The sequence below is a fragment of the Ranitomeya variabilis genome, chromosome 8 (genome assembly GCF_051348905.1).
Source record: "Ranitomeya variabilis isolate aRanVar5 chromosome 8, aRanVar5.hap1, whole genome shotgun sequence".
Classification (NCBI taxonomy): Eukaryota; Metazoa; Chordata; class Amphibia; order Anura; family Dendrobatidae; genus Ranitomeya; species Ranitomeya variabilis.
The window spans coordinates 200,872,721-200,899,756 of NC_135239.1; the positions used below are offsets into that span (position 1 = coordinate 200,872,721).

The 27,036-nt window shown below is 39.1% G+C and overlaps 1 protein-coding gene across 19 annotated transcripts in view; it reads right to left on the reverse strand.

Moving 5' to 3' along the window:
• Window positions 1–27,036, reverse strand: part of FOXP1 (forkhead box P1) — a 734,927-nt gene that overhangs the window by 21,692 nt on the left and 686,199 nt on the right. For all 19 annotated transcript variants that reach the window (XM_077276201.1, XM_077276197.1, XM_077276196.1 and 16 more), the window contains 4 exons: window positions 17,636–17,719; window positions 3,862–4,063; window positions 3,614–3,690; window positions 1,580–1,681 (listed from right to left, as the gene is read on the reverse strand). In XM_077276201.1, the coding sequence (XP_077132316.1) occupies window positions 1,580–1,681; window positions 3,614–3,690; window positions 3,862–4,063; window positions 17,636–17,719 (465 nt within the window). The remainder of the gene's footprint in view (window positions 1–1,579; window positions 1,682–3,613; window positions 3,691–3,861; window positions 4,064–17,635; window positions 17,720–27,036) is intronic.

The following is a 27,036-nucleotide window of genomic DNA, read 5'->3' on the forward strand; positions in this document are numbered from 1 at the left end:
AATTTATTGCTTGGAACTTCAGAGACATGTTGTCAGAAGTTTATAGAATAAAAGAATTTACATTTTACTCAAAATATACCTATAAAGAGAAAAATCAGACAAACTGAACATTTTGCAGTGGTCTCTTAATTTTTTGCCAGAGCTGTATGTACAGGCGCCGTCATGCTGAGTAAATCCATACCTTGATTGTAAAAATCAGTTTTGCAGTTTCTGAGAAATCCAGTGATGAAATCATAAACAAAGGAGAAGCTGCAAGTGCTTCGGGGTGGAACATTGCACTTGCAGCTCTTCTGCCTCCCTTCCTATTCCCCTCTCATCGCTTGTGTCCTGTGACTAACTGACAAGCCACTCTTGTTTCAGTCACCTGCATCCCTGGCCTGTCAGTCAGACACAGGAGGCAGATGGTGGGTGGAAGGTTGCAAGTGCAATGCCACCCCCTCCTCCTCCCCCAAAGCACTTGCAGCTCATTTGCATATGATTTCAATGCTGGATTTCCCAGAAATGGCACAACCGATTTCTCTAATCAAGGTAGAGATTTAATCAGCATGAAAGCACCTGTATATACATGCCAATAGCGTGAGGGAATAAAATCCTCATGACAGGTTCACTTTTACTGGTTTATGCATATGAATGTGGTGGTGTGTGCTGTTCCAACCATTTCCAAATCCAGCATCTTGGTCATGTCCATGGTTTCCATTTTTCCTATTAGTTGCATTTTCACAAATAATTGTTATGTAGGTTTACTACATTTTAATTGGGGCCACAAATCGGTTCAAGTTTGTTAGAGAGGTACTACTATAAAAGATCTCTCACTAGGCTTGGAGAGATACAAGCTAAAAAAATGGTGTATGGATCTGTTTGAGATATCAAGCTGTCAATTATGACTAGTAGAAAAGATCTTACATAGCAAGAGTTACTCCATCTTTTATATATCTTCCGACATGTCATTAAGACTAATGGCCTCAATATAAATCTAAAAAAAACCCCAAAACAGCATCTCAAATTTTGGAAATAATATCGGATGTATAGCATCTCCCCTCTCAATTTCAGGAAGAAGAGGTAGCAATGTGGGCAAGTTATGGATCACCCCTGCTTTAGGAATCATGTTGATTGAGCAAAAACATCTTCTACTAGAACGTTGGACCATAACAGGTTTTCAAAGACCAATGCTACATCTTTAGTTATGTTTACCCAGATGTTTGGAATTTTAGGAGTTCATCAAATGGGATCCACACCAAAAGATGAATGAAGGATGCACGGCACTCAATGGAGCCCCCTTGTAGATAAGGAAATCCAAGGGGCATGGCACATGGAATAACACTAGAAGCTCCTTCACCTTTTTGTAGATCCTCATCCACAGTCGTTAATCAAGGCCATCATGACTTAATGACTTGTAAAAAGTTACGTAAAAGTAGAGCTACTCTCTTGGCTCTCTCATGTATAAAATAAAGCATAAACCCATAAAATACATTAAAAATGCTAAAAAAGGTCAACTTTTTCTTCTACACTCATTTAGGGATATAGACCCTTCCACAAATCCAACACTTTTTTTTAACTCTTCGAACAAGCCAATTCTTACCTTCCACGTCGCTGCATTGCGTCGGAAGTAAGCAAACATTCGTGTGAACCAATTGTAGATTTCATTTAGTGTTAGTTGCTTCTCTGGTGATTCAAGGATTGCCTAAATAGATTATAAAAATAAATATTACAGGAATCTACGGTAAATTAGAAAATAAAATAAGCTACATTTTATAATTTTGAGGTGTAACAAAAAAAATATTATAAAAAAATATAAAAAAAAATAAATTAATTTTCCAGTTTGCCAAAAACAGTCACATATATAAATCAAGTCCAGATGTTTAAAAAAAATGCATCATTTGGCAAAAGGAAAAAAAAATAAACTAGACTTCACAACGCGATCTGAGATTAATACCTCTATTTAACAGTTCAATAACAACATTGAAAATGGAATTATCTAATTGTTTTGAGTTCTAATTTCTGTTTCCTGGTAGAAATATTAATTTATCAGTCATTCACAAAGCAGGATCAAAGAAAAATGCAAAACATTTCACCAGCTGATTACAGCTCAGTAATTATTTAGAGCTCAGATTAATTCTAGGGATCAGAGATTACGGTAGTTTGTGATAATTGACTTGCCATCTTTAAACAGCCTCATTTTCACTGTTGTGTGAAATGAATTTTCTAATAATCACATTGCATTGTAATACTTAATCAAAAGCAATTACGTTAGATATTGCTGTTTTCAAAACTCATGTGCAAAACGAAAAAAAAAAAAAGAATAAGGTTTTTGGATTCAGACAAATACTGAAGTTTTACAAATCTTTTTTTAAATATACAGGTGGGCGTGTATAGTTTTGAAATTTTAAAGCAGGGCCATGTAATGGATCTAAGTAGAGTATTGTAACTTAAGAACGCTACGTTAAGTATTAGGGAAGAGTCAGATGGCCATATAACTCGATTAGGGATTGCAACGTAATGTTCAGACTGGCTGACCCGAGCGTGACAACATGTATTTCTATGCAGCTGTTTGGGTTGGGAGAGCCACCAGCCAGTCCGAGCACTGCGTTGCAATCCCGGTCCAAGTTATACGACCCATTTCTTAGAGATAGGTAAAAGATTAACAGCATCTTGGTCCATCAGCCACACCGGTAGGTCGCTACCAGCAGATCAGAGCCCTGCCATCCTCTTCCCACTGGCCAGTATCTACAGCTCCTCTTTTGATTAGCAGGTCAGATGCAATGTCATTGTTGTGGTGTGATACATGCATAAAGTCTGACCAGGCGTACTAATTAGAAGAGGAGCCAGAGATGTCAACAGGGAAGGAAGAGCATTACAGACAACCAATGTTACCACTGAACCAGGGTCCTTTGACTCAATTTGCTCAACTTTAGTAAGCATCACTTGTAGTCTCTAGGTTAAAATAAAAAATAAAAATAGGAGGTTCTAAAGAAACACTTCATATGGCCTCCAAGGGTCAAGTAAGGCTTCACGCTACTTATAAATAATATGAAATTTCAATAATGATTAAAAAGACTAAATTGATTTTAGATATTTTCTGAAACTGATAGCAAATTGTGCAATTGATTACTGTCAATGTTTGACCCATAATGGAACATTAAAACTAATGACCAATTATTTCACTTCAGCTCATAATGGGAAGACCATATGTGGAGGTACCAGTTATCTATCATGGTTAAACTTGTTAAAGGTTGTCACTAAGGATACATTCATCACCAAATATTGGATCAGGAACATTATCACCAAGCACTCGTGTAGATGTCATGGCTCACTAGACTCAAGGAAAAGATGGCCAAGGACATGTGAGGTCTCATGGGTTTGGGTGTCAAAAATAGCCTTACACTAGGCACCATTGGCTGCAGGATCCATAGTGAGTTGAGTACACTTTCTCTATGGTCATCAAGCCTTGGATCAAGTGAACAGGAAACCCATTGTGAATTTAACGATAACCCATTTGTGCCCACCCTGGCCAGTGCTTAGTCCTACCTTTGTTTTTCAGCACTTGATGTCATCTGTTAGATCTTACCTATGCAATATATTGTGTTTTCATGGCCACAATGACACCAGCACTTACCTGCCTAATTAAAGATGCGTATGTGAAGGGTGGCCTGACTTCTGCATTTTTGTAAAATTCTTGGTTCTGTGCAATGTCTGCCATTAAATAATACAAATAAAAATAATTACAAAAACGGTTTTAAAAGATGCAATAAAGAAGAAGTGGAAGTTGTTCAATGCTGCTTGGGTAATATGCCAACAATTTCAAAAATAATAGTAAAAATGTACTGTACTCTGTAACTTAGCAGTAAAAAAAGGTCTACTCACCAGAAGAGATGGGAACATTGTATTTGTCAGAGTACCGCCTCCGTATGGGTCCTACATTGTGGATGCTGGTGGTAGTGATAACAGATGGTCCCTGGGTTAAAGGAGTGAGTGGTGTCGTTGGTGTGGTGGGGGTATGAGGTAAGCTTTGTGGGGAAGGTTCTGATGCAGTCTTTGAAAGGGTGACACTGGATACCAGGTTCAGCTGTAAGTACAAAAAATAAAAAAAAATAATGAACAACGAGATCTCTTAAACCAGTCAAACCAAGAACTGAAGTTGGATCCAATCCAGAGTAGAAGCTTTCGGTGATCAAAGAGACCACGATTGTAAGGGAAACCTCTCAATATGAGAACAAAGCTCTCCCATTCAATAATAGTAAGTAGTTGTTGGGCAACCTGCCCTCTCCTACAAAATGTGACTGAAGCTGGAAGATACATAATGTCATAAAGCAACTAACAAATAGTTATCTTAAACCAGCCAAAAATACAAGTAGCTTCTAAACAAGAGTAGAAGCTTTTGATCATCAATGAGAACATGAATGAAATGGAACCATCTCAACATGAACCTGTCTTATTCAACAGTAGTAAATAATGGTTTATGAACCGGTCCTATAAAAGCTAGCTGTAACTGGAGTATACATACTGGTATAATATACGTAATGGCATAAAGTAATGAACAACTAGTCATCTTAAACAAGGTAAGCCAACAATACAAGTTGGTTCTAAACAAGAGTAGAACCAACTTTTCATCTTCAAGGAGACCATGAATGGAACTGAACCATCTCAACATGAGGCACTTCTGCTCAATAGTATTAAATAGTTGTTGGTCAACCTGTCCTTTCCTACAAAAGGTGGCTGGAACTGTAATGTAAATAATGGTGTAAAGTCTGTAATAGCATAAAGTACAGGAACAACTAGTTACCTTAAACCAGGAAAGCCAACAATACAAGTTGGTTCTAAACAAGAGTAAAAGCTTTCTATTATCAGTGAAACTATACATGAAATGGAACCATCTCAAAACTAGGCTTTTCCGCTCTAGTAGTAGTAGTTGGTCAACCTGTCCTCTGCTAAAAAAGGTGGCTGGCATTAGAAGGTACGAGAGCAATGATTCCGTCATTGTCCTGCTCTCAATGTCTTTTGATGTGGAACACAGAGTGATGTATACCAACTCAAGGATACGGTACAGGCATTGTTATTTTTATCTCTATGCATTGGATAGACATATTCCATAAGCAAGTTTGGAATCTCTTTCGGAAAACATTCAAGAAATGGCATCAACAATACATTCGGCGTCTGGCCGAAGAGGTTTTCCACCCACCCAAGTTAATTACGATCCACCAATAGATCATTATGACACTCGGAAATGTAAAGCATGACTACACCATGTTAACTACAGTGAAAACTTTAAACAAACTGCCACCGTCTATACAATGCCTTGTACCCCATGTGTAATTTAAATATACACTTTCATCTGTTGATTTAATAGAACGTCAACCCAATGTTTAAGTTTCGGAGGAAATGTGTAAACTCTCCTTTCCTAAATAGCAAACGGCTCTCGGATTGAAATCTCGAATTGGCACGTGTACATTCAGAGCTGCACTTTACATTAAGCAGAACTCTAATATTGGTTTAACAAAGTTCATTTAAATTTTTCAATTTTTGAGACAGCAAACTTATTTTTGAGGGCTATCCAGACCATATAAATCAAACACCACATTCAAGACGGTGTAAAATTCGGCAATCAGTCAGTCTTATTACTATGTCAGGCATTTCTTTCTTTTTTTTTCAACATAAATTAGGTATAAGTAAAATATATATATAAAAAAGCCCATAACTGTATTACTGCCATTAAACATAATTTGCCAGTCTAACGGTGGAATAGCGTAACGGGTGCCAAAAAATATGAAGTCATGTTAAGGAAAGGTACAATATATGGAATTAATCAAGAGAACCTTAGTGTTTCATTAATTGATTCCAAAAAATGGTACCTTACCAGAGAATAATTACAAAATCAATTTAGTAAAGGAGACAGGACTATCGGGATCGGGGGATGGGGGTGTCACTACCATCCACAATAAGGAAATTCTATGTTAGAGTGATAGAATGTCTTTATTGTTTTTAATCAAAGATTGAAAGAAATGAACTCATTTAAGAGGAATTTTATCCAGACAGATTCCGAACTGCAGCTCTTCCCCATACATGACCTTTAGAGTTTATCAATATACCTCAACTCGCATTACAAGTCGGTCCTCTGTGTGATACGAGCTGTGATTTAAAGATAATCCCCAGAGAACAGACAACTAATGCAGCCTTTTAACAGTTTATTATGGAAATGTGTCGTTTTTTTTTCTTGTCTTAAATAGGATACAGATGTTGATTTTCAACAAGGCGAACAAAGACGCACGTGCGCTTGGTACAAGTCCATTAAGTCTGGATCCATCGCGGGGTGGTGTCCTTTTGTGGTTTTTGTTAGTTTGCACTTTTTATATGTTTGTATGAAGTTTTAATCCTCGCTAACAGTTCTGTAAGTTAAATCCTTATTTCTTAAGCCTATTGTCGGCTTTCAACAACTTTTTTTTTTTTTTTTTAAAGAGATGAGCAAATCGATTCAAAACAAATCAAATTTGACAAAAATACAAAATTTGACAAATTCCAAATCTCTTGTGATTTGACTCACTCAAAATCCATCAAAATGGAAACCAGCCAGAAAACATTTTGCTGGATACCTTTTAGGGCTATGTAGGGGTTTAAAAAAATATTATACTCATCTCACCCCTCACTTGTCCCACAGATCCTGGTCCAGTCCTCTATTGGCTCCCTCTATCTATGGTGGTCATTTCAGTCTTCACTCTTCGGCATATCTGCCACCAATAAGAGTATTGTCTTAAACAACCATAGAGCAGACCACAGCAGGAGACCCGATGGGGAGCTGTGACTATGGGCAATGTATTTTTTTTTTTAATCTTAACTTAATTGGGGTCCATTTGATTCATGGATATAAATTCAAAAAACATACCAGAAAAAGAAACAGACTTACCAACACCAAGTCATATTACAAATGCTCTTAGCAGGATGCAGCAGACCCCCATGATTAAGGTAGGGGCAGCACAGGTGCAAAATATTGATGAAAACAGCCACTCGCACATCTACCAATTCATGGGGGGGTAGCTGCCTAGTAAAAAATGCACACAAATGAGGCTTGTGTAGGACACCAGTCACACAGGTACATGGAATGCACAGTGTCTGGCTTATAGCCTTTTAATAATGCCCATGCTATTAGACCAGGCGGGCTGTCCAGCACTATATGAGTGCACCCCACAAAGACAGACGCCCCAGTTAACCCAACCAACTGATATGGTGTTGGCAAGGCCGTTTCTTTTTCTGGTAAGTTTTTTCCCATTTCATTCACATCAAATTATTTTGATGTAAATCGAATTGTCTGGCGGAAGGTGAATTTCAGTAGATTAGCTGATTCTTATCGTTTAAGGATTTTTTGAGGAAAGTACTGGATCTGCTTAAAGAGACCAGCTGGGTATGGAGTCTTACTGGTAAGGCTGGGTGGGAAAAAATATGCAAATTAGATCTATCAATACAAAAGAAACTATCTTGCAAGCACTGCCTCAAGAGGTAGTAACCCAATAAGTCACTGTGACCCCTTTGCCAAGCCATGCAACATGACCAGCAATAAATGCCAAGCCAGAAACTCATCTGTGAAGAGACAGTTTTGTGGTGTTCCTCATCAATGTAGAACTCTTTGGTGGTACTTGGGAGATAGATCTTTTGCAGAATGGAAAAAAAAAAACTAATGGTAAGCTGATCACAGAGTGTCCACCAATGATCTGATGTAATCTGTGGGAGAACTTGACAGCAGGTGTCCAATTCATTCACAGCACTCCCACAGGACAAGTTAACTTTATTTGTAACATATGGATAGTCTCCTGAACAAAGAGACTGATACTTTTGATGCTAAACAGACTCCTACTGACTTATATTTTAGTCCACCAAGTTTTTGGATGGTGAGAAACAAAAACTTACTCCAAGGCTATGGATTTGGTTGCCATTTTCACTCTGTAACCCATTTGGACTAGGGTGTAACTACATGGCATATTAAGGTTGCACCAAGACCCTCAGGGAGCCCAAAAGGCCAGCGGTCTACGTAGGAAGACCTGCACTATAGGATTGTCACATATTTAGTAGAACCTTCAAGATACCCAAAAAAAGTAAAAGACTAAGGCTGGGCATACATGTTAGATGGTTGATGGCCGAATTATCCATCGAATGATGTTTCGGCTGACAAGCCATCTTGACAGTCTCTCCCATACACTGGAGCGCTTGCGCGACCGAGCACTGATGTGTTCTCAATGAGAAAACCGCCCACGAACATGGTGGCTGTCTGCTTATCTTAGAGAGAAAAATGGAATCGGCAGTCTGAAATTGGACATGTGCCATCGACATATCTTCCAACCAGTCAGCCGGTGCCCCCATACACACTAGAACATTGGCGGATTCATCTGACATTTTTCTAATAATGTGTGCGGGGGCCCTAAAGGATCTTGTTCTGCTTTCAAATCAGGATAAACAAGTTTCACTTGAGTTAAAGAGTGGATTTAAAAAAGGAAGGAGACACGGAAGTGGGTGGAGAATAAAGTAAAAAGGGTGCCTTAACAGACTTTGACAAATGACACTGATTCACACCCACTGCCGCTAAGACAAGACGGGGTAAGCAGCCAATCTTGGCTAATTACCAGATGAAATTGTATTGTAAGGACTCTAATTAGGAGATGCTTATGGAGGCGAACTGAAGATTAAATACTGCATATGAATAACCCCGATGTCAGGGAGAAGAGGGTGCAGGGTGTTGCTGGAATGTTTGGTCGAAACAGTGATCGTATTTTAAAAGGAGGGAGGCAGCAATATTTGGAATAATAGCTATGAGGTAAACTAATTAACAGATGGATCCTGGAGGAAGACTGTGGCTTTACTGCAGCTGAGGCTGTTCCAAAACAAAGTGCCAAATCTCAACAGCAAAGCAGCAGTCGAGTGGAAAATGTCTGCCTGACCTCTGCTCCCGCTATTAATTTGCAGGAAAACTAATGACACATATACATATTCCCACAAAATTGTTCTAATTGCTAATTTGCCAAAAGAGCCCAGTTTCCAAATTAAACATGACTGCAATCTGGGAGGAAGGAGAGAACAAAAAGCAGGAGCTGGGAGCGCAGGGCGATTCATCTCCCACATCTATTTGAAGGCTTAATCGAGGATTTGATGAAATGCTGACCTTGTCAATTGCTATTGAAGTGTTTTATACATATTTTTCTTATATATATTTTTAGATAGTGAAATTTGATGAGCAGAAAGTTCCTGTTTCATAGGTAGGATGTAAGGCAGGATCGTATGAAATGATCGTCTAGTGTGTCAGTCGCCTAACCATGGGGAAGCCATTGTGTTGGCTACTGTTGCATTTGGAGGGTCAATTCACTGGAAATCAGTCATCGTGCCTCATACCTTACCAGGAAAAGTCAACTTATTTTTGTATACATTTTGTTTATTTTATGTAGCCCTCCTTAAGGATAAAGGACAGAAAATAAGAATACCTGTAACTGACAATCAAAAGTGGCTTTGCTTCCCACATTACTTACAAGTTACAGCTAATCGATTCTCATCCTCTGTTACTTGTCATCTAGTGTTTAAATGGGTTATACCTCTTCATCAGCATTCTATCAGCACTTTAGCTACTGGAACTTCCTCTGTCTCACTATTTAGTATGCATTTCTCTTGACATTAACCACTGGCTTGTCTAGCCTGAACCGAAAGCCTGTTTGTTATGCCAGTATGCAATTCAACAGTCAGGAAACCAGAAGCAGAGACAAATCTCTGTGGCAAGTTCCTAAAGACACAATGACTCACCCCCACTTCCTCTGCAGATACAAAAACCCAGCCCCAATTCCTGCAGAGAAACAAAGACCCACCTCTACTTCCTGGGAAAAGACAAGGACCTGTCCCAACTTCATGTAGAGAACAAAGACCCACCCCTACTTTTTGAAGCTAGACAAAATACCCCCCACTTCCTGTAGAGAAACAAAAACCCGCCCCTACTTCCTCTGGAAAGACAAAGACCTGCCCCCACTTCTTGTAGATAAAAACCCACCCTCACTTTCTGTAGAGAGACAACGACCCACCCCCACTTCTCCTGGAGAGACAACGACCCGCACCCACTTCTCCTGGAGAGACAAAGACCCACCCCTACTTCTCCTGGAGAGACAAAGATCCGCCCCTACTTCTCCTGGAGAGACAACGACCCACCCCCACTTCTCCTGGAGAGACAATGACCCGCACCCACTTCTCCTGGAGAGACAAAGACCCACCCCTACTTCTCCTGGAGAGACAAAGAGACAAAGATCCGCCCCTACTTCTCCTGGAGAGACAACGACCCGCCCCTACTTCTCCTGGAGAGACAAAGACCCACCCCCACTTCTCCTGGAGAGACAAAGACCCACCCCTACTTCTCTTGCAGAGACAAAGACCCGCCCCCATTTTTGCTGAAGAGACAAAGACCCACCCCTACTTCTGGAGAGAAAAAGACCCGCCCCCACTTCTCCTGGAGACAAAGACCTGCCACATTTTTCCTGGAGAGACAAAGACCCACCCCTACTTTTGGAGACGAAGACCCACCCCTACTTCTCCTGGAGAGACAACGACCCGCCCCCACTTCTCCTGGAGACAAAAACCCGCCCCTACTTCTTGTAGAGAAACAAAGACTCACCCCCACTTTCTGTAGAGAGACAAAGATCTTCCCACTCTTGTAGAGAGACAAAGACCTTCCCTCACTTCTTGTAGAGAGACCCGCCCAACTCTGTGTATTGAAATAAAAAGCTGCACTCACTCCCTGTAGAGAAACAAAGAATTCTGTACACCTCCCACATACTGTACATATGGCTCTATATAGGAGCCACAGGGAAATTCGACTTTTAGCATCATTTGGGGCATGGCTTGGTAAGACTACGTTCATTTTGTTGTTATTCACACCAGTCTCCGTCACCAACTCCCCATCTCAAAATAGGCTCAAAAACTCGTCTTAAATTTTTTTTATCATATTTCCAAACAAAATTCATATTATTTTCATTTTTTTTTTCATTTTCTTTAGTCTCTGCACTCAATTTGTAAATTACATGTCAATATGACGAAGATCTCAAGCTCTTTCCTTGTTGGCTACAACATCTTTATAAAATGATGAATGAGTCATCAGTAATTTTCATAAACAGGCAGTGATGTAAACCCCTAATCAAAATGGATTTCCATTAACTGTCCCGCTTAGTACACATAATTGTATCTTTTTTGTTTTTCCTAAATGTATTACACGAGAAGACGAGCCAGAGATCATGAAGACGTGCTTATATCTTTACTTAAATAAATATGAGATTTTAACCCTTTTAAGGGGCGTAGCATTAACCGAACACAGCACCCCGACCAACAAAATTGGCCAGCCCGGTGTTCTCCTGCATGCTCCAGGGCACAGATTTCTGCTATTAGCCGCGCCAGTCTGCTTAGGGTCAGAATTGATGATTTAATTGCACTGAAATTCTGGGCTTTAATCACAAAAGATTGGAGACGGTAACATGGATAGATGGGCAGTTAGTAGCAGCGAGATGACAATTTTAAAGAGACAACTCCTGTCATTTGAGGTCACTGGTAAAAAAAAAAAACAAGTAGTATTTTTATGTGAAATTACAAATTTCAAGTTCTTAGATAATAGCCAACAAACTACCTTAAAATAGTCGCTGTATTTTTATTTTTTCTCTTTTTTGTAGGTAGTATAGCACAGAGTTTTATTTTTTACATTTCTTATATTTTCATTTAGATATATGGTACTATATATTTTTTTTAATATATATTTAATATATTTTCCCATAGATAGCATGGTATTGTATTTTTACTTTATTTTTTTTATATATTTTTTTTCAGATAGCAAAACATTGTATTTTTATTTTTTTTTTATATAGGAAGCATGGCACTGAGTTTTTATTCTATTTTTTTTAATTTTTTTTTGTATTTTCCTCTAGATAGCATGACACTGTATTTTTACTTTTTCTTTTTTTTATAGGTCTTATATCTTTTTAAGTAGTATGGCGAAGAGTTTTTATTTTTTGGATATTTCTTATATTTTCTATTAGATTACATGGTATCAATATTCTTATCTTAGTTCTTTATATTTTTTTATATTTTCCCCTAGATGGCATGGTATTGTATTTTTACTTTTTTATGTTTAATTTTTTTTATTTTATTTTTTTTTCAGATAGCACGATGGTGTATTTTTATTTTATTTAGTTTCTCATTTTTTGTAGGCATTCTAGCACTGAATTTTTTATTTTTTTATTTCTTTTTCTATAGTATGGCGCTGTACATATACTTTATTTTTTGATATTTTTTATATTTTACCATAGATAACATGGTGCTGTATTTTTATTTACTACGTTTATTTTCTCATAGATATTCTAGTATTGTATTTAACTTTATTTATTTGAATTTTTTTTATATTTACTCAATTCCATAAATATTTGAAGGGTTTAAATAATTGCACAAAACTACAATTTTGCAAATCACCCCCCAAAAAAATGCTATTAGAAATTAACTAGTAACACAAATTTTAAAACCATAGTCATTTACACCCTTTGTAAATATAAAAATTGCTAACGCAAGTTAAAAACAATGGAAGTATTTATCGATGCTTTTTTCTATACTGGTTTTGCTGGCTGCACAAACATCTAAACCATATAATTCAACTATTTAATGTTACGTTATTATTGAACCAATGTTCCAGCATAGTTTTATGGAGCGTTTAATTGCTAATGCTTATTTCTATTTATTGTATATTTTTGTTTCTGTCTTTTTTTTTTTTTTTTTGGGGGGGGGGGGGGGGGGGGAATATATATATATCCTTAATTGCTTTCCGCTTAGACAGAAAAGAAATACAGTATACAGAATGGAATATTTAACCAAGCAATTGATTTGAAAATGTTATTTTAAATGTTTTAGGTCAAGTCTGAATTGGTGCACTGTCGGAAAAACTTAATTACTGCTCAGCCATTAGAAAAAAAATTATATTGCCTCTTTTCATGGATGACAGTTGTGTGACGTTTGGGAATAAGGAAAAAGCAATTATCCCCTAGATACAATATACAAAATGTTGTTGACAACTTTTCTAATTAAAATATAGTTCTGGGGTTTTTATAGACACCTTAAGTGTCTCACGGAAGCAAATCATGAACTGTTCATTTCAATGGTTTTTTTTTTCTCCATTGGGTCCCATGCACATGGATATATTACAGATCTGTGTTCTAGGTATCGATTAGAGATGAACGAATCAATTTACAGTAACCCGTGTCCACTGAGCAAGAACCCTGTGAACTGCCTCCTAACTATTTGGATTCCCAGTGCCTCAGGGGCGGGATCATAGGTGAGCGACCAATCAAAAGAGACACTGGGGAGCTAAGCCGCTAGAACAAGGCTCTCATCACTCTGGTCTGTTGGTCATGGTCTACTGAAAGACCACGGTCCTGGGAATCGATTTGCTCATCTCTAACATCATTGAAATAAAATCCATAGTCTGTAAGCCTATACTCTTTGTGCCTCCAACAAGGCATGCAAAAGTTTTTTTCCCTATGGATTCAGCACAAATCTGCCAAAAATAAAAACAAAAAACCCCCCACAATTGCTACATTATTAAAGTAATAACTAAAAGCTCTCTTTATGTGGCAAGCAAGAGTATCCAAGGTTGGTTATTTGGACTCTGTGCGCCTCCATCCAGAGCATATACATGGAATGGTCTTTATTGCCTTAATTTTGCACAGGAAAAAAAATACAAAAATTACCAACGGACAGGAAAATTAAGTATACTAATTCATTATAAAAATAATAGACCTAATCAACTTTAATCAACGATCCTCATCCTGTGCGGAGAAACAAAACCTTAAACACAAAAATTTATTGGGCATGGAAGATTTTTCGTGAATCTATTTTATCTACTAGACCTTGGAGAAGTCATTGAAAAAAATACTTTAAAAAATTGGCCAGATTATTCCCATCTTTCCAAAACAGCTTAGTCCAATATGAAAAGCTGCAACATTAATCTATGGCTACGAAGGGATATCTATTACCTGCAGGCACATGGGGAAGAAGTGGCATCAAAATTGGTAATTCCAAATCCCTTCCTTGGGTTATGCTCATGAGATGTTGCAGCCTTAGCAGATGTTGCTTAAGCAGTTGTCTCAGCATCACAAGGTTTTAGAATGAGATGACCAGCATAGTACACAATGTTGTCTGATCCAACAAATTTGTCCTTAGAGATTTTGTTTTTTTGTTTTTTACGTTGCAAATAGACAAGTTAGTCAACCGTTGAAATTTTGTGTTTTTACAGTCCCGATACTAGATGCATGTGAGCTGTGAAGTGCTGTCATCTCACATTGACAGCTGCAATAATTACTGAAACATGGAAATAACCACATCTGAAAAAGAACTATTCTTACAATAAAGAAAATCAAGAGAGACAAAATCCATCTAGAAATGATCAGTGTCCCTATTTTGTGGTTGGGATTAACCAAAAATTTTCCAATTTTTTCCAATTTGCTACATGCAAATCAAATGTTTCTAATTCTGTCTGTTTGTAACGGAAATCCCGCGTCGCTGATTGGTCGCTGCAGTCACCTGCGACAAATCAGCGACAGGCGCAGTCCGGCCGTAGTTCAGTCACGTTTACTGAACAAGTTCTGTCAATCACAGTGCGACATAGTTCAGTCACGTTTACGGAACACGTTCTGTCAGTCACAGTGCCACGTAGTTCAGTCACGTTTACTGAACAAGTTCTGTCAGTCACAGTGCCACGTAGTTCAGTCACGTTTACTGAATAAGTTCTGTTAGTCACGGTGTGACATAGTTCACTCATGTTTACTGAACAAGTTCTGTCAGTCACAGTGCCACATAGTTCAGTCACGTTTACTGAACAAGTTCTGTCAGTTACAGTGTGACATAGTTCACTTACGTTTACTGAACACGTTCAGTCAGTCACAGTGCGACATAGTTCTGTCAGAATATTCTAGAATACCCGACACGTTAGAACCGGGCCACCATCTAGTAAATAAATAATAGTCTCGCTGCTCACCAGTCCCAATGCTGCATCCACCCTTCTGCTCCTATGTACAGTAGCCTCCGGCTTCTTCTTTCCTTTGGCACTGCGAAGGACATTCTCTTTCTGCATCTTCACTCTGTAGAGGGGCTTGCAGCACTGACATCACGACATATGTTGCCAAGGCATAGCCAGTGCCGTGTGCTGTAACGTCAGAGACCTTCTTTGCGCCAGAAGCCCCAGCGCAAAGTGAAGGTACAGCAAGAAGCTGTGCATAGGACTCGAAGGAGGGCTACAGCTGCAGGACAGGTGAGTGGCAAGGTGAGTATTTTTCCCAACTTCCTCAGCTATTTACAAAACAGAAAAGTGGCAGACAATTTTTTTTTGTAAAATTTGACCATTCCCTCTAACCTATTCGCTCATTTTTATTCATGAGTTAAGGAGCATGTCAGCAGATTTATCTTTTGCCTAGAATTAACCCTGAACAAGTAGCCTTATTTTGAGCTAATTACATTCCATTTATGAGCTGAAGACTCTGTAGCTGGCCATAAATTGCATTTTTCTAAAGAGTAACCCTAGTTCTCCGTCAATTATTCAAAAAATGTCTGGTCATACAGAACTTGGATACATAAGGTAAAGTAAGAACTTTACAGTGACTCTTCTAAGGCTAATAAAGAAGATTCTAAAGACCCGCCCATGAGGTTCACATTCCCTAATAAAGCATACAGCTTTGATTCCATAACCCTTCAAAGCTGAATAAAATGAAAAATATCTTCTCACCACTTTCATAAGAATCATATGCCAAAAAGTTACTGTACATAACAAATCCCGGAGATGCTTCACTTTCCTATCCAATCAAAATATAACTACGGTAATAACTTAAACTCATGAATTTAATTTTTTTTACTACTTTTGTTATTCCGATGCCTAGCAATCACATTTCCAATATTTTTATATCTATCTCAACGCTCTTGTAATTGAAATTTATCACATCACTACGTAAAATATTCTATACAGCATACTCAAAAGATCATAGAAATCGAGCAGACAGCGAGCAAACAATGCCGCATGCTACTCACTCTTATAAAAATGGAAGAGGAGGAAAAAAAAGAACTCAATATAAAAAATAGGTTTGGAGTTGATTGCCTGCAAGCGAAGACACTTTTCATATACAAATGTGATTTTTCTCTCCCCACCCCTCCCCAATCTCCAAAGGGTGGTACAACCATAAATTTACATAGACTAATCCAAACAATCTGTGCATCTGACAATAGCAAACCTCACACAGGCAGTCTATTGTCGGTTTACATATCAGTGAGCTTTATGTTCGCTTGTAACAACGTTCAACCTGTCAAAGGTTCGCTTTGGACTCTAAATAAATGGTTATAAAAGCGCTGTGCGGAAATATTAGACTTTCCTCAAAAGAAAGCCCGCTGTGTATGAATTCCAAAGCTATTCATTTTGCAGTCAAAAATATGCTGCCCGTGTGCATATAATAAAGAAGCACTGTGTGGAGCAAGAAGGAAAGATAATGTTAACGCACCCTTAAATTGAAAAAAAATGTAAAAAATGTTTATTGGGAGGTTCTGTGCAAAAGTAAATAAATGGTCTAAATGTCAGAAACAAAAATAAAGAAATTAACAAAATTATAGACTAGTCCACCTTTAACGATAAGTTACCCTTGAGAAACAAGTAAAGCACTCATGGAGATGACTTTATATAATTGGATTGTCATTTCCACCTGGATCCTCATGAGAAAGAAAAGTGTCTAGCTTTTGGTCTTATTTTATTCCCACTGCTCCCCTGAGTATTCCACTTTTTTCTTTTTTAAATCCGCCATACAGTTCCACAGATATGGGCCTTTGTATTTGGTGTGGCTTACAGGATCCTCCTGGGCGTGTCTTTAGGCTCCTCTGCATTATTACCCTGTGAGCCATGCCCCCTTAGTAAAGACCATAAAAATGTGCACTACATAAAAAAGCCTACATCTCTGCAACCGCATGGTGGATTTAAACAAAGAAAAAAGTGGAATGCTCAACGGAGCAGCGGGAATAAAATAAGAACACAAAATGGCCACTTTTAACCCAATGACAGGTTCTTTTTAAAGGGATGTTTCTCTATAAAAGATATGCCATAAATGCCTGTTAAGAAGTGGCCCCACTTTAGAGAAGGTCATCTATCAGGTACAAGGGAATCATGGGATCTTCATTAGTAGATGTATGTGGCCCTCACTCTATAGAAGTCTATAGGAGTTATGGAGAGTGGCATGCCAGCAGTCTATGGGCAGAGCGGCCATTGTAGATTAGGTTGTTTTATGGAGGGAACAGCTGTACCCTTATAGCCATTCCCCCTTATAGAAATCTACCTGCATATTTGACTTGACCAATAATGGGGTGCCAAGGGTAGGAGTTTCATACAATAGGTAAGTGGTTTAGCATTTTGAACTCGTCTGCTTCCCATTTTTTCCCTTAAAACAAGTACAGGTGACCATAGTAAAGTTCAATGTGAGAAAAAAAAGACCACGTCCAAAATCAATTTAATTGCAATAGAGGCAACAATATAAAAGTAGACCCTTTCAGCTCTACATCGGTATGGGCACATCACTACGGAATTAATTTACCCTACTCCCCCCCCATCCTAAATAAAGATACTTACAGGTTGGGGGCTTGCTTTGGGTTCTGTTGACTTCACATGTAAATGCGTCATCATGGCTTGCAGCCGGTCTTTGTCTTTGGAAAGCTGCAAGGTAAGAAATTAATAAGAATGAATATTTCTAGATAAAACAATAATATTGTGCCACCTAGTGGCCAAATCAAGATGAAGAACCATCTTGATATCCAAAAATTGGTAGAAGAAAGTTTACAAAAATACTCTGTATACCTAGAGAGAAGATGTTGATGACCTATTCTTAAGAGAGGTCATCAATATATCGGGGGGGGGGGGGCTCCCACTGATCAGCTGATACCAATGGTGGACACAGACAGAACCCTGTGCAAGAACAGCATATGGGCCTTTTACTGTTCAATAGCTCCTCATAATGCACAACTCCACCAGCTTTGGAGGTGTAAGTGGGAGCCCCGTACCTCTTGGGTCCCTGTTTGGCTGCACAGGTTGCACCGCCGATATTTCCGCAACTGGCTGATATCGTGGTGGATATTCGCAGCGTACATAGCTAAACACCACAGCTCCAAACACTGTCTAGTGGCCAATCTTGGGTAATGAAGCTCAGCTCCTATTGAAGTTAATGTGATTTAAGCTGCAGTACCAGAGAACAGCCACTAGACTGTGTATGGAGCTGTGTCGTACACGGTGTTCTCCAATCGGCTGCAGCTCCAGGTATCGGCTGTGCATTCGTGTTAGGAGTTATAAAACTCCCAATATTTGATATCCATAAGGAGAAGTCATTAGTCTTAGTTCCCTTTTCATAAATATAATCATTGTAGCAACTTTTAAGACTAAACTAAAGATAAAAGTCATGATTGAAAAAAAAATAAATAGTACAAGATAACAAAGCTCCAATGCAAACGAATGTGTTTCCTTGGTTACAGACTACAAACAAGCCTTGCGTAGTCATACTCCCCCCTCCCATCTCTCCCCTACTCCTTGCTAATTTTGTTAGGAGACAAATAGAAGGGTATCTGGCTGAAAAATCAGACTACAAGCAGGGTTTACTTTGTAGTCTGTAACCATGGAGACATACAAGTCTCCACATTTGCTGAAGACAGAAGATACAAGGGGATTTATATACACGCTGTTGGCTTTAATTTTTGTTTTTGAGCCATAGGAGCAATAAGCAAAATTAGTTGTAAATATGGATATGCCCTTTAAGGAATTTAGCCTGTCTATTGCACAAAATGGAAACAGAAAATTAAAGGTCTAATGACCAACTTAACAAGCGTTCAGAACCTGCGACTAAATGTCAGCGTGCCGGTAATATCGCTGATAAACAATTTCTACATGCGCTCAATGCTACAAAAATGTCCGGGAAGACATTGAAATTATCCTGAAATGCACATAATTAATCTTGCCGGGGGAGGGATGATATAGAGGATGCCGCGTCACCTGAGGCTTCAATTTAATCCATATTTGTATGTGCCCTTAACAAGATATGGGAATCCAATCATTGCAGCAGCCATTTTATTTGTATTCTTGTCCTCACAGTTGATTGAACGTTACTTGCACAAAATGACTTTTACCATTCTCAACCCAATGTCTCCGACGTTGCGCCGCCATTACACTCGTTCAATTATATAATATCAATACCGGCTCAAATCAGATATGCTGCTGACCGGCGATGCCTACAGCTCTTGGATTTTTTTTTTTTCTTTTGAATTGTGGATTGTAATGGACAATAGGATGATCACCAAGGAGGGGTTTAAAGACTACGAATGAGCATAAAATTACAATAAGATGATCAACAAGGAGGGATTTAAAGACCCAGAATGAGCATGTAATCAGCAAAACAACATCTAAAATGAAAAACTACCGGGTGACCGATATGAAGTCCACAAGGGTAGACTGGCCCATCCAGTATAAATAAATCCAAAACTGAGCCCAGGCTCTCATACATGGTACCTGGCCCCTATTAAAAAAAAACTCCCCATGAACGGCAATTTGATTTTGGAACCAATTATTTGGCACTAGGGTCTATTTCCTATGGGATGTATCACAAATAACCTGTTCGGATGGAGTGTGTGTGGGCCATGTATTTCTGCCGGATGGAGTGTGGGCTCTCATAATCCATGGTGGACATATTATTGGTGCAAGCTATGCAGAGGCTCAAGAGGTAAGGGGGGCCCACCACCTCCAAAATAGGTGGAATTGTGTATTATTAAGAGCTAATGGACTGTAAAGGGCCCATATATTGTTGTTACACAGGGATCTCCTCTGGATGTGTCCACCATTGTGATACTCAACCGATTCCTAGACGGACACTGAACAAAACTACATGTCTGTTTTGGTGCACAAGGAAACGAGCCAAGTATTAAGGGGGTTGACTAACGAGGTCACCACTTTCAGTACCAAATCATTTTTCATGGTGAACCAAGGCCAACAAGTCGTTTCATAAAAGAACGTCCATGTAACACATAGTTGGCTCAAGTCCATCTGAGTGGGAGTGGAAGTCACTCTTTCAAAGTGGCTCTCCCTTCTGACTCATAGAGGAGTGTCCCGAGTCCTTATGCCATTATAGGATATATGAACAGGAATTGTCTTCAATAGATAGCCCATTTAAGATTCTAAAACCAATGGCTGGGCCAGGAACATTTCAAAGTTGGGTCACTCTCCTGCCCGGGTCACTCTCCTGCGTGAATTCGGTTCATTTCGTCAACACGTTTCAAGGTTTACAAACCTCTTCATCAGGACAAAACCACAATGATCAATACCTGTTATGGTTCCCGATTGGGAGCATGAGTTTAGCAGTAAGATTGTTGACTTTAATGAGGCCACTCGTTTCAGAAATTTTCTGGAGGAACCAGGGCCTTCAAGAGAATTTGATAAATGGACGTTCATGCATTACATAGATGGTCCAAGTCCACCTGAGATGTCAATCTCCTGCCTCTGCTTTCCTACGCCCATTTTGATCTTGCTATGGGATCTTCCTCTTCGTAGGAACGTAATCTCAAAATGTTTCATTACCCTTTCTCCTTTACTAATATATTCTGTTTAGCCATCATAAAAAAATGTATAGGGCTATAGCTTTGATAAGCTTCTCTTTATTCGGGGCAGGGCTTTCACATTCTATAGATACTGAAGTGGACAAGCTGCTAATAAAGAAGGCATGGCGGTCAACCAAAGACTCCGGTCAATTGGCACAATGAGAGTGGATCCGATTTCCCATCAGTGTTCCACTCTCTAAGAACCACTTTCATTTTATTCCTATAGCTATTAATTATGAGAACCTTTTGAAACAAAAAAAAATTATATTTGAGTATGTCAGCAGAAAATGACTTTTCAAACCAAACACTCTGTGCACTCTTGGCGAGGCCGAGGAGCTCAGTGCACCATCCCACTTACTTTTCTTGCATCTATATCCACCCCCCTTCTTCCTTGATCAGGGTTTATAGAAATATGAGGTGGGCTAGACCACGTCAAAAGTGAACCCCAGAGCTTGTGCTTAGTTTGAACAGTTATTTTCTGCTGACAGACTCACTTGAATTTTGCTTTTAACTGTTTTTTTTTTTTTGAGAAGTATGGAGCGCCTATGAGTTATATCACTTAACTTAGGTCCTTCAAGAATCCCTGGTTCTTCTATCTACACACATATATGTGAGAATGCTGAGCAAGTGGTCAGTTCTACATAAAAAATTGTAAATTTGCAACATATTTTGGATGTAGTTGTAGTTTAATGCTTAACATATTTCTCATGTTGCTGAGCATCGGAAACAGAGGACAGAAATATATTTTTTGCACGGCATCAGCAAGAAAAGTTAATTGAACTTGTGCATGCAGAATGGCCTCAATAATAGACCTTCACAACTTCCCCGGCGTGGAGCAGAGGACTGATACCTGATCGGGATTTCATTGCATACATTATGACATTGTACAACGATTCTGCATAAAATTAATTTAAGTGAAAGAATGCATGAACGATACATGAGGAAATTATGAGACATTATTACGCCTCGGGTCATCGTAGACCACTTGCCTTAATGCGGCTGCTCTCGCTGCTTATTGTCATTAGTAAGTCACAACCGCACAGATCATCGCTGTGGTGTTAGGAGACCTTATATCAGACTGTAGGGTCAGAGATTCGCTCCAGACAGAATTTGGGTAGGAGACATTATTTGTATTGTAACTCTGTAAGGGCATGTGTCATTAGAAAGATTATATGGTACACGTATTTTGTAAGAATTTGTAGACATTTTTCTAGCATTTTTTTTTTTTATTTAATCAGAGTAAAAAAAAAATACTGAAGTCTTACAGTGGTCTCATAACAGACACTTAGAAATCCCTTCTCATTAACTTTAAAAAAGGCAGGATTACAGACACACCTCTATATACAGTAGATAACACAGGATCCACCATTCACAATAGCTGATGTCACAGCTCACCTCCTCCTCCTGTACAATGACTGATAACACCTCTATATACAGTAGATAACACAGGATCCACCATTCACAATAGGTGATGTCACAGCTCACCTCCTCCTCCTGTACAATGACTAATAACACCTCTATATACAGTAGATAACACAGGATCCACCATTCACAATAGCTGATGTCACAGCTCACCTCCTCCTCCTGTACAATGACTGATAACACCTCTATATACAGTAGATAACACAGGATCCACCATTCACAATAGGTGATGTCACAGCTCACCTCCTCCTCCTCCTGTACAATGACTGATAACACCTCTATATACAGTAGATAACACAGGATCCACCATTCACAATAGGTGATGTCACAGCTCACCTCCTCCTCCTGTACAATAACTGATAACATCTCTATATACAGTAGATAACACAGGATCCACCATTCACAATTACCTTTGCACACGCTCATTACATGCTTCAATACAAACGATAGAGTCGGAGCCTGACTACTGCTGCTAATGTACATGTGTTAATTCCTGACACAACAGAAAGCTAAAGTCTAAAAATGCCCCAGTGGCCAGTGTGCAAAATGCAAGATTTCTCATTTTTATTTTTAACAAAAAAAAAACATTCGCAAATATAATAAAAATAATATTTAACACAAAACCTGATTTAAATAATGGGAATTAGAAATAAATTTTGTTTTGCAGTCAACTTCTATCATCTTTTGCATCAGAGGTGGAAGTTCGCTGCACTTATCCATTTTATTATAAGAAGACTTCATAAGTGATTTGTGTGTAAATAAGTCAATTTAAAAGAAGAAAAAAAAATTACAATATAGTAAAATCATAAAACAAAATTTTGCTGCTTGACCAGAAATTCTTATAAAATTGACCTTTCATTTTTCTTTTGAACAAGAAATAATCGGAAATGACCATTTAGAACAACAATAAAAACTACTTGTGGTGTTAAAATTTCGCTGGAGAAAAACCAGTGTTTGATGTATTCTTTCCACTCTAAAATATCAGCTGTAAATCTTAATAAAAGTGCATAATTGCTTGGTGTGTGGTTGGTTTCCATTTATATGACCACATCACCAACTTCCTCCTGTAATTGTTTCTGCAAGACTCGATAATTTACGCTTCACACTACGATACTGGGAAATAAATTAGGCCATACTGGGTTAATGAAGAGTACAGTGGGAGGGAAGTAAGAAAGAAAGGCCCAGATTCATGTAGGAGCCAAAAATGACACAAGACAAATTGAGATAGGAATTAAAATGTTATGTAATTAAAAAGATATATGCCTTTTTCTTTTTTTTAAGTAACAACAGAAAGTTTAAGTCTGTTTTTGCAGATATTTCTCGGTGACTATTTGAAGCTGCAAATGACTTTAAACTCTGTAAAATTCCAAATGTAATTATCTTCCCTATTTAGCCCAGGGCCCTCTATATATCTTCATACTGCTGCCTTGCATACAAAGCAGTCGTTTTATTCAGAGGCAACTATGCAACACTGAACGTAATCAAGAGTTACCGCGGGTCCATGAAATCATGGGGTTAATGTCGCACTTTTCGCCAAGGCGGCGCGACGATGGCAGCCAACCGGCCAACTTTGTTAAATTGGAACACAACATATTCAATGTAACTCTATTGTTAAAGATTCGTTTTACCCATGAAATTGTTATAAAAGAAATTGCAGCACTGACGGCTTATCTCGCTTTATGGCAGCGTGGGACAATTCGCCCTCCCTCTCTGAAAGAAATAGCGATTATAATTGTTTGTGCCCTGGAACGCAAGATACTCTCCGTGTAACTGGTCACAAAAAAATGTGATTAATAAGGCGGGTGGCTAAAAGTGTATCTGATATAGCGCTCAGTCTTCATGCCCTTCATTTTCCCCCTACTATTCTCCAATCTTCATGCCCTTTATTTGCCCCCCCCACTATTCTCCTTTCTTCATGCCCTTTCTTTGCGCTCCACTATTCTCCAATTTGCATGCCCCTTCTTTGCCCACCACTGTTCTCCAATCTTCATGCCCCTTCTTTGCCCCCACTATTTTCCAATCGTCATGCCCATTCTTTGTTCCACTATTCTCTAATCTTCATGCCTCTTCTTTGCTCCCCCATATTATCTAATCTTCATGCCCCTTTGCCCCCCATTCGCCAATCTTCATGCCCCTTCTAAGCCCACCACTGTTCTCCAATCTTCATGCCCCCTCTTTGCCCTCACTATTCTACAATCTTCATGCCCTTTCTTTGCCCCCACTGTTCTCCTATCTTAATGCCCCTTCTTTGCCCACCACTATTCTCCAATCTTCATGCCCCTTCTATGTCCATCACTATTTAATATTCATGTCCCTTCTATGCCCACCACAATTCTCTAATCTTCATGCCCCTTTTATGGCCACCACTATTCTCCGATTTTCATGCCCCATCTTTGCCCCATTATTCTATAATCTTCATGCACTTTCTTTGCCCCCCACTATTCTCCAATTTTGCTTGGTTTGAAGAGCGGAGTAATCTAAGAATGAATACTATTAAGGTGTAACTATAAGCGTGGCTCCCAAAAGGACCCTGCACCCTATAGTAGGAGACCAGTACCGTACATTAGTTGTAATAGTTGAAGGAGCAACATTTTAGATATTTTACTGCGTCCCAAAAACATGGTGGCTCCTATAGTAATAGAGCAAGCTGCACATGCGTGGCCAACTCTCGTGGGACACAAGATTGTGATGGAGCCCTATGCTTGAGAAAGACACATCTATCATATATTTATGGCATCCTTTATATACACCATAAATGTAAAAGACAGGACTAACCCCTTAAGGTGGCCAAGAAATTATTTTATCCACGACTTGTCCATAAATATGCACACTTGACTCGGCTAAGCCTACTAGTTTAAGTCATCCAGGAAAGGCACATAGGCTGTTTCCAAACCTTTTAAAATCCCATAGGAATAAAGGATCAGGCATATTGAAATTCAGCATGCCCAATTCTTCTTTGTCTCTCGACAATGGCTGTTGGGTAGTTGGAACAGCACCATACACATTAGATTATTACTATTCCTCCCAAAGTCAGCAAGTTTAGCAAGGTTTTATCTGTTGGACTTGAGACCCCTTATTGATGCAAATCGTCTCTTCAGAGAGGAAGAGGACTTGAACTCTAGCACCATCTCTAGGAAGTAGCAATCCTAAAAGTTAATATCAACCCTTTAACGAGCCTTGCCACATGACTTGCGATAAAAGCCAAACCAGACTCTTGATTTGCAGACACGGTGTTTCAGGTTGTTGCCCCTCCTCAGTTCAAAGTATGAGATCTGATTTGGCAGTACGATAGGCCTCTGACTGGGCTCAAAGGTTTAACGTTTCTCCTTGCTTAGAATGACAAGTCTGATATGCCACTGCAAGGAGACTTATAGGCCATGCAATACTATACTGACTTTTAGGATTGCTAATTCTAACATGTGGCACTAGAGTTCAAGCCCTCTTCCTTTCTGAAGAGATAATTTGCATACTTAATTTCCCAGAGGAGCATTGCATGGCCTATAAGTCTCTTTACATTGGCATGCCAGGCATATCGCTCTCTGCAAGGAGAAACGTTACCCCTTAGAGATCACAGTCACAGGACTCTCATACAGCCAGATCAGATATTTAGCTTTGAATTGAGGAGCGACAACACCCTGAAATATGTGTCTGCAACGTGAGATTCTGGTTTGGCTTTTATCCAAAGTCATGTGGCAAGGGTCGATATTGACTTTTAGGATTGCTACTTCCAATAGATGGCGCTAGAGTTCTAGTCCTCTTCCTCTAAGAAGAGACAATTTGCATACTTAATTTTCCCAGAGAACCGTTGCATGGCCTAAAAGTCACCTTACACTGGCATGTCACTCTGTGCAAGGAGAAATGTTACCCCTTAGGGTATGTGCACACGTCCGGATTTCTTGCAGAAATTTCCTGAAGAAAACCGGAAATTTTCTGCAAGAAGTCCGCATTTTTTTTTTTGCGTTTTTTTTGCGTTTTTTTTTAGCATTCTGCAAGCGTAATTAGCTTGCAGAATGCTAAAGTTTTCCAAGCGATCTGTAGCATTGCTTGGAAAACTGACTGACAGGTTGGTCACACTTGTCAAACATACTGTTTGACAAGTGTGACCAACTTTTTACTATAGATGCAGCCTATGCAGCATCTATAGTAAAAGATAGAATGTTTAAAAATAATAAAAAAAATAAAAAAATGGTTATACTCACCCAGACATCTCCTCAGCGGCGTCCGTTCCTCTTCCTATAGCTGGTGTGTGCGCGCAGGACCTTCCATGACGTCGCGGTCACGTGAGCGGTCACATGACCGCTCACGACCAATCACAAGACAGTGACGTCATCACAGGTCCTTCACCGCACAGCAGCTATAGGAACCGAAGCGGCAGCATGCAGCGGTGAGGCGGGAAGACATCGAGGGTGAGTATAGGACTATTTTTTATTTTAATTCTTTTATTTTTGACCAATTATATGGTGCCCAGTCCGTGGAGGAGAGTCTCCTCTCCTCCACCCTGGGTACCAACCGTACATAATCTCCTTACTTCCCGCATGGTGTGCACAGCCCCGTGCGGGAAGTAAGCAGATCAATGGACTCCTAGGTGTGCGGAATCCCCGCAATTCCGCATTTTTAATGAACATGTTGCTTTTTTTTCCGCGATGCGATTTTTTCGCGGAAAAAATCGCAACATTTGCACAAAAAATGCGGAATTCACTGTAAATAATAGGAGGCATATGGTAGCGTTTTTTTCGCGTTTTTATCACGTTTTATAGCGAAAAAACTCGAAAAAAACGCGAAAAATCCTGAACGTGTGCACATGGCCTTAGATGCCTTTATTGAGAACAACTACCTACAATAGGGAATGCTAATAATGATTACTGTTGGGTGTAATGAATTAGTTGTTTACAAGTAATATATACACCATAGCTACTATGTTTGGGATAGCTCCATGCCAACGGACCTTTACAAAAAAAAACCTCGGGATCTACAGGA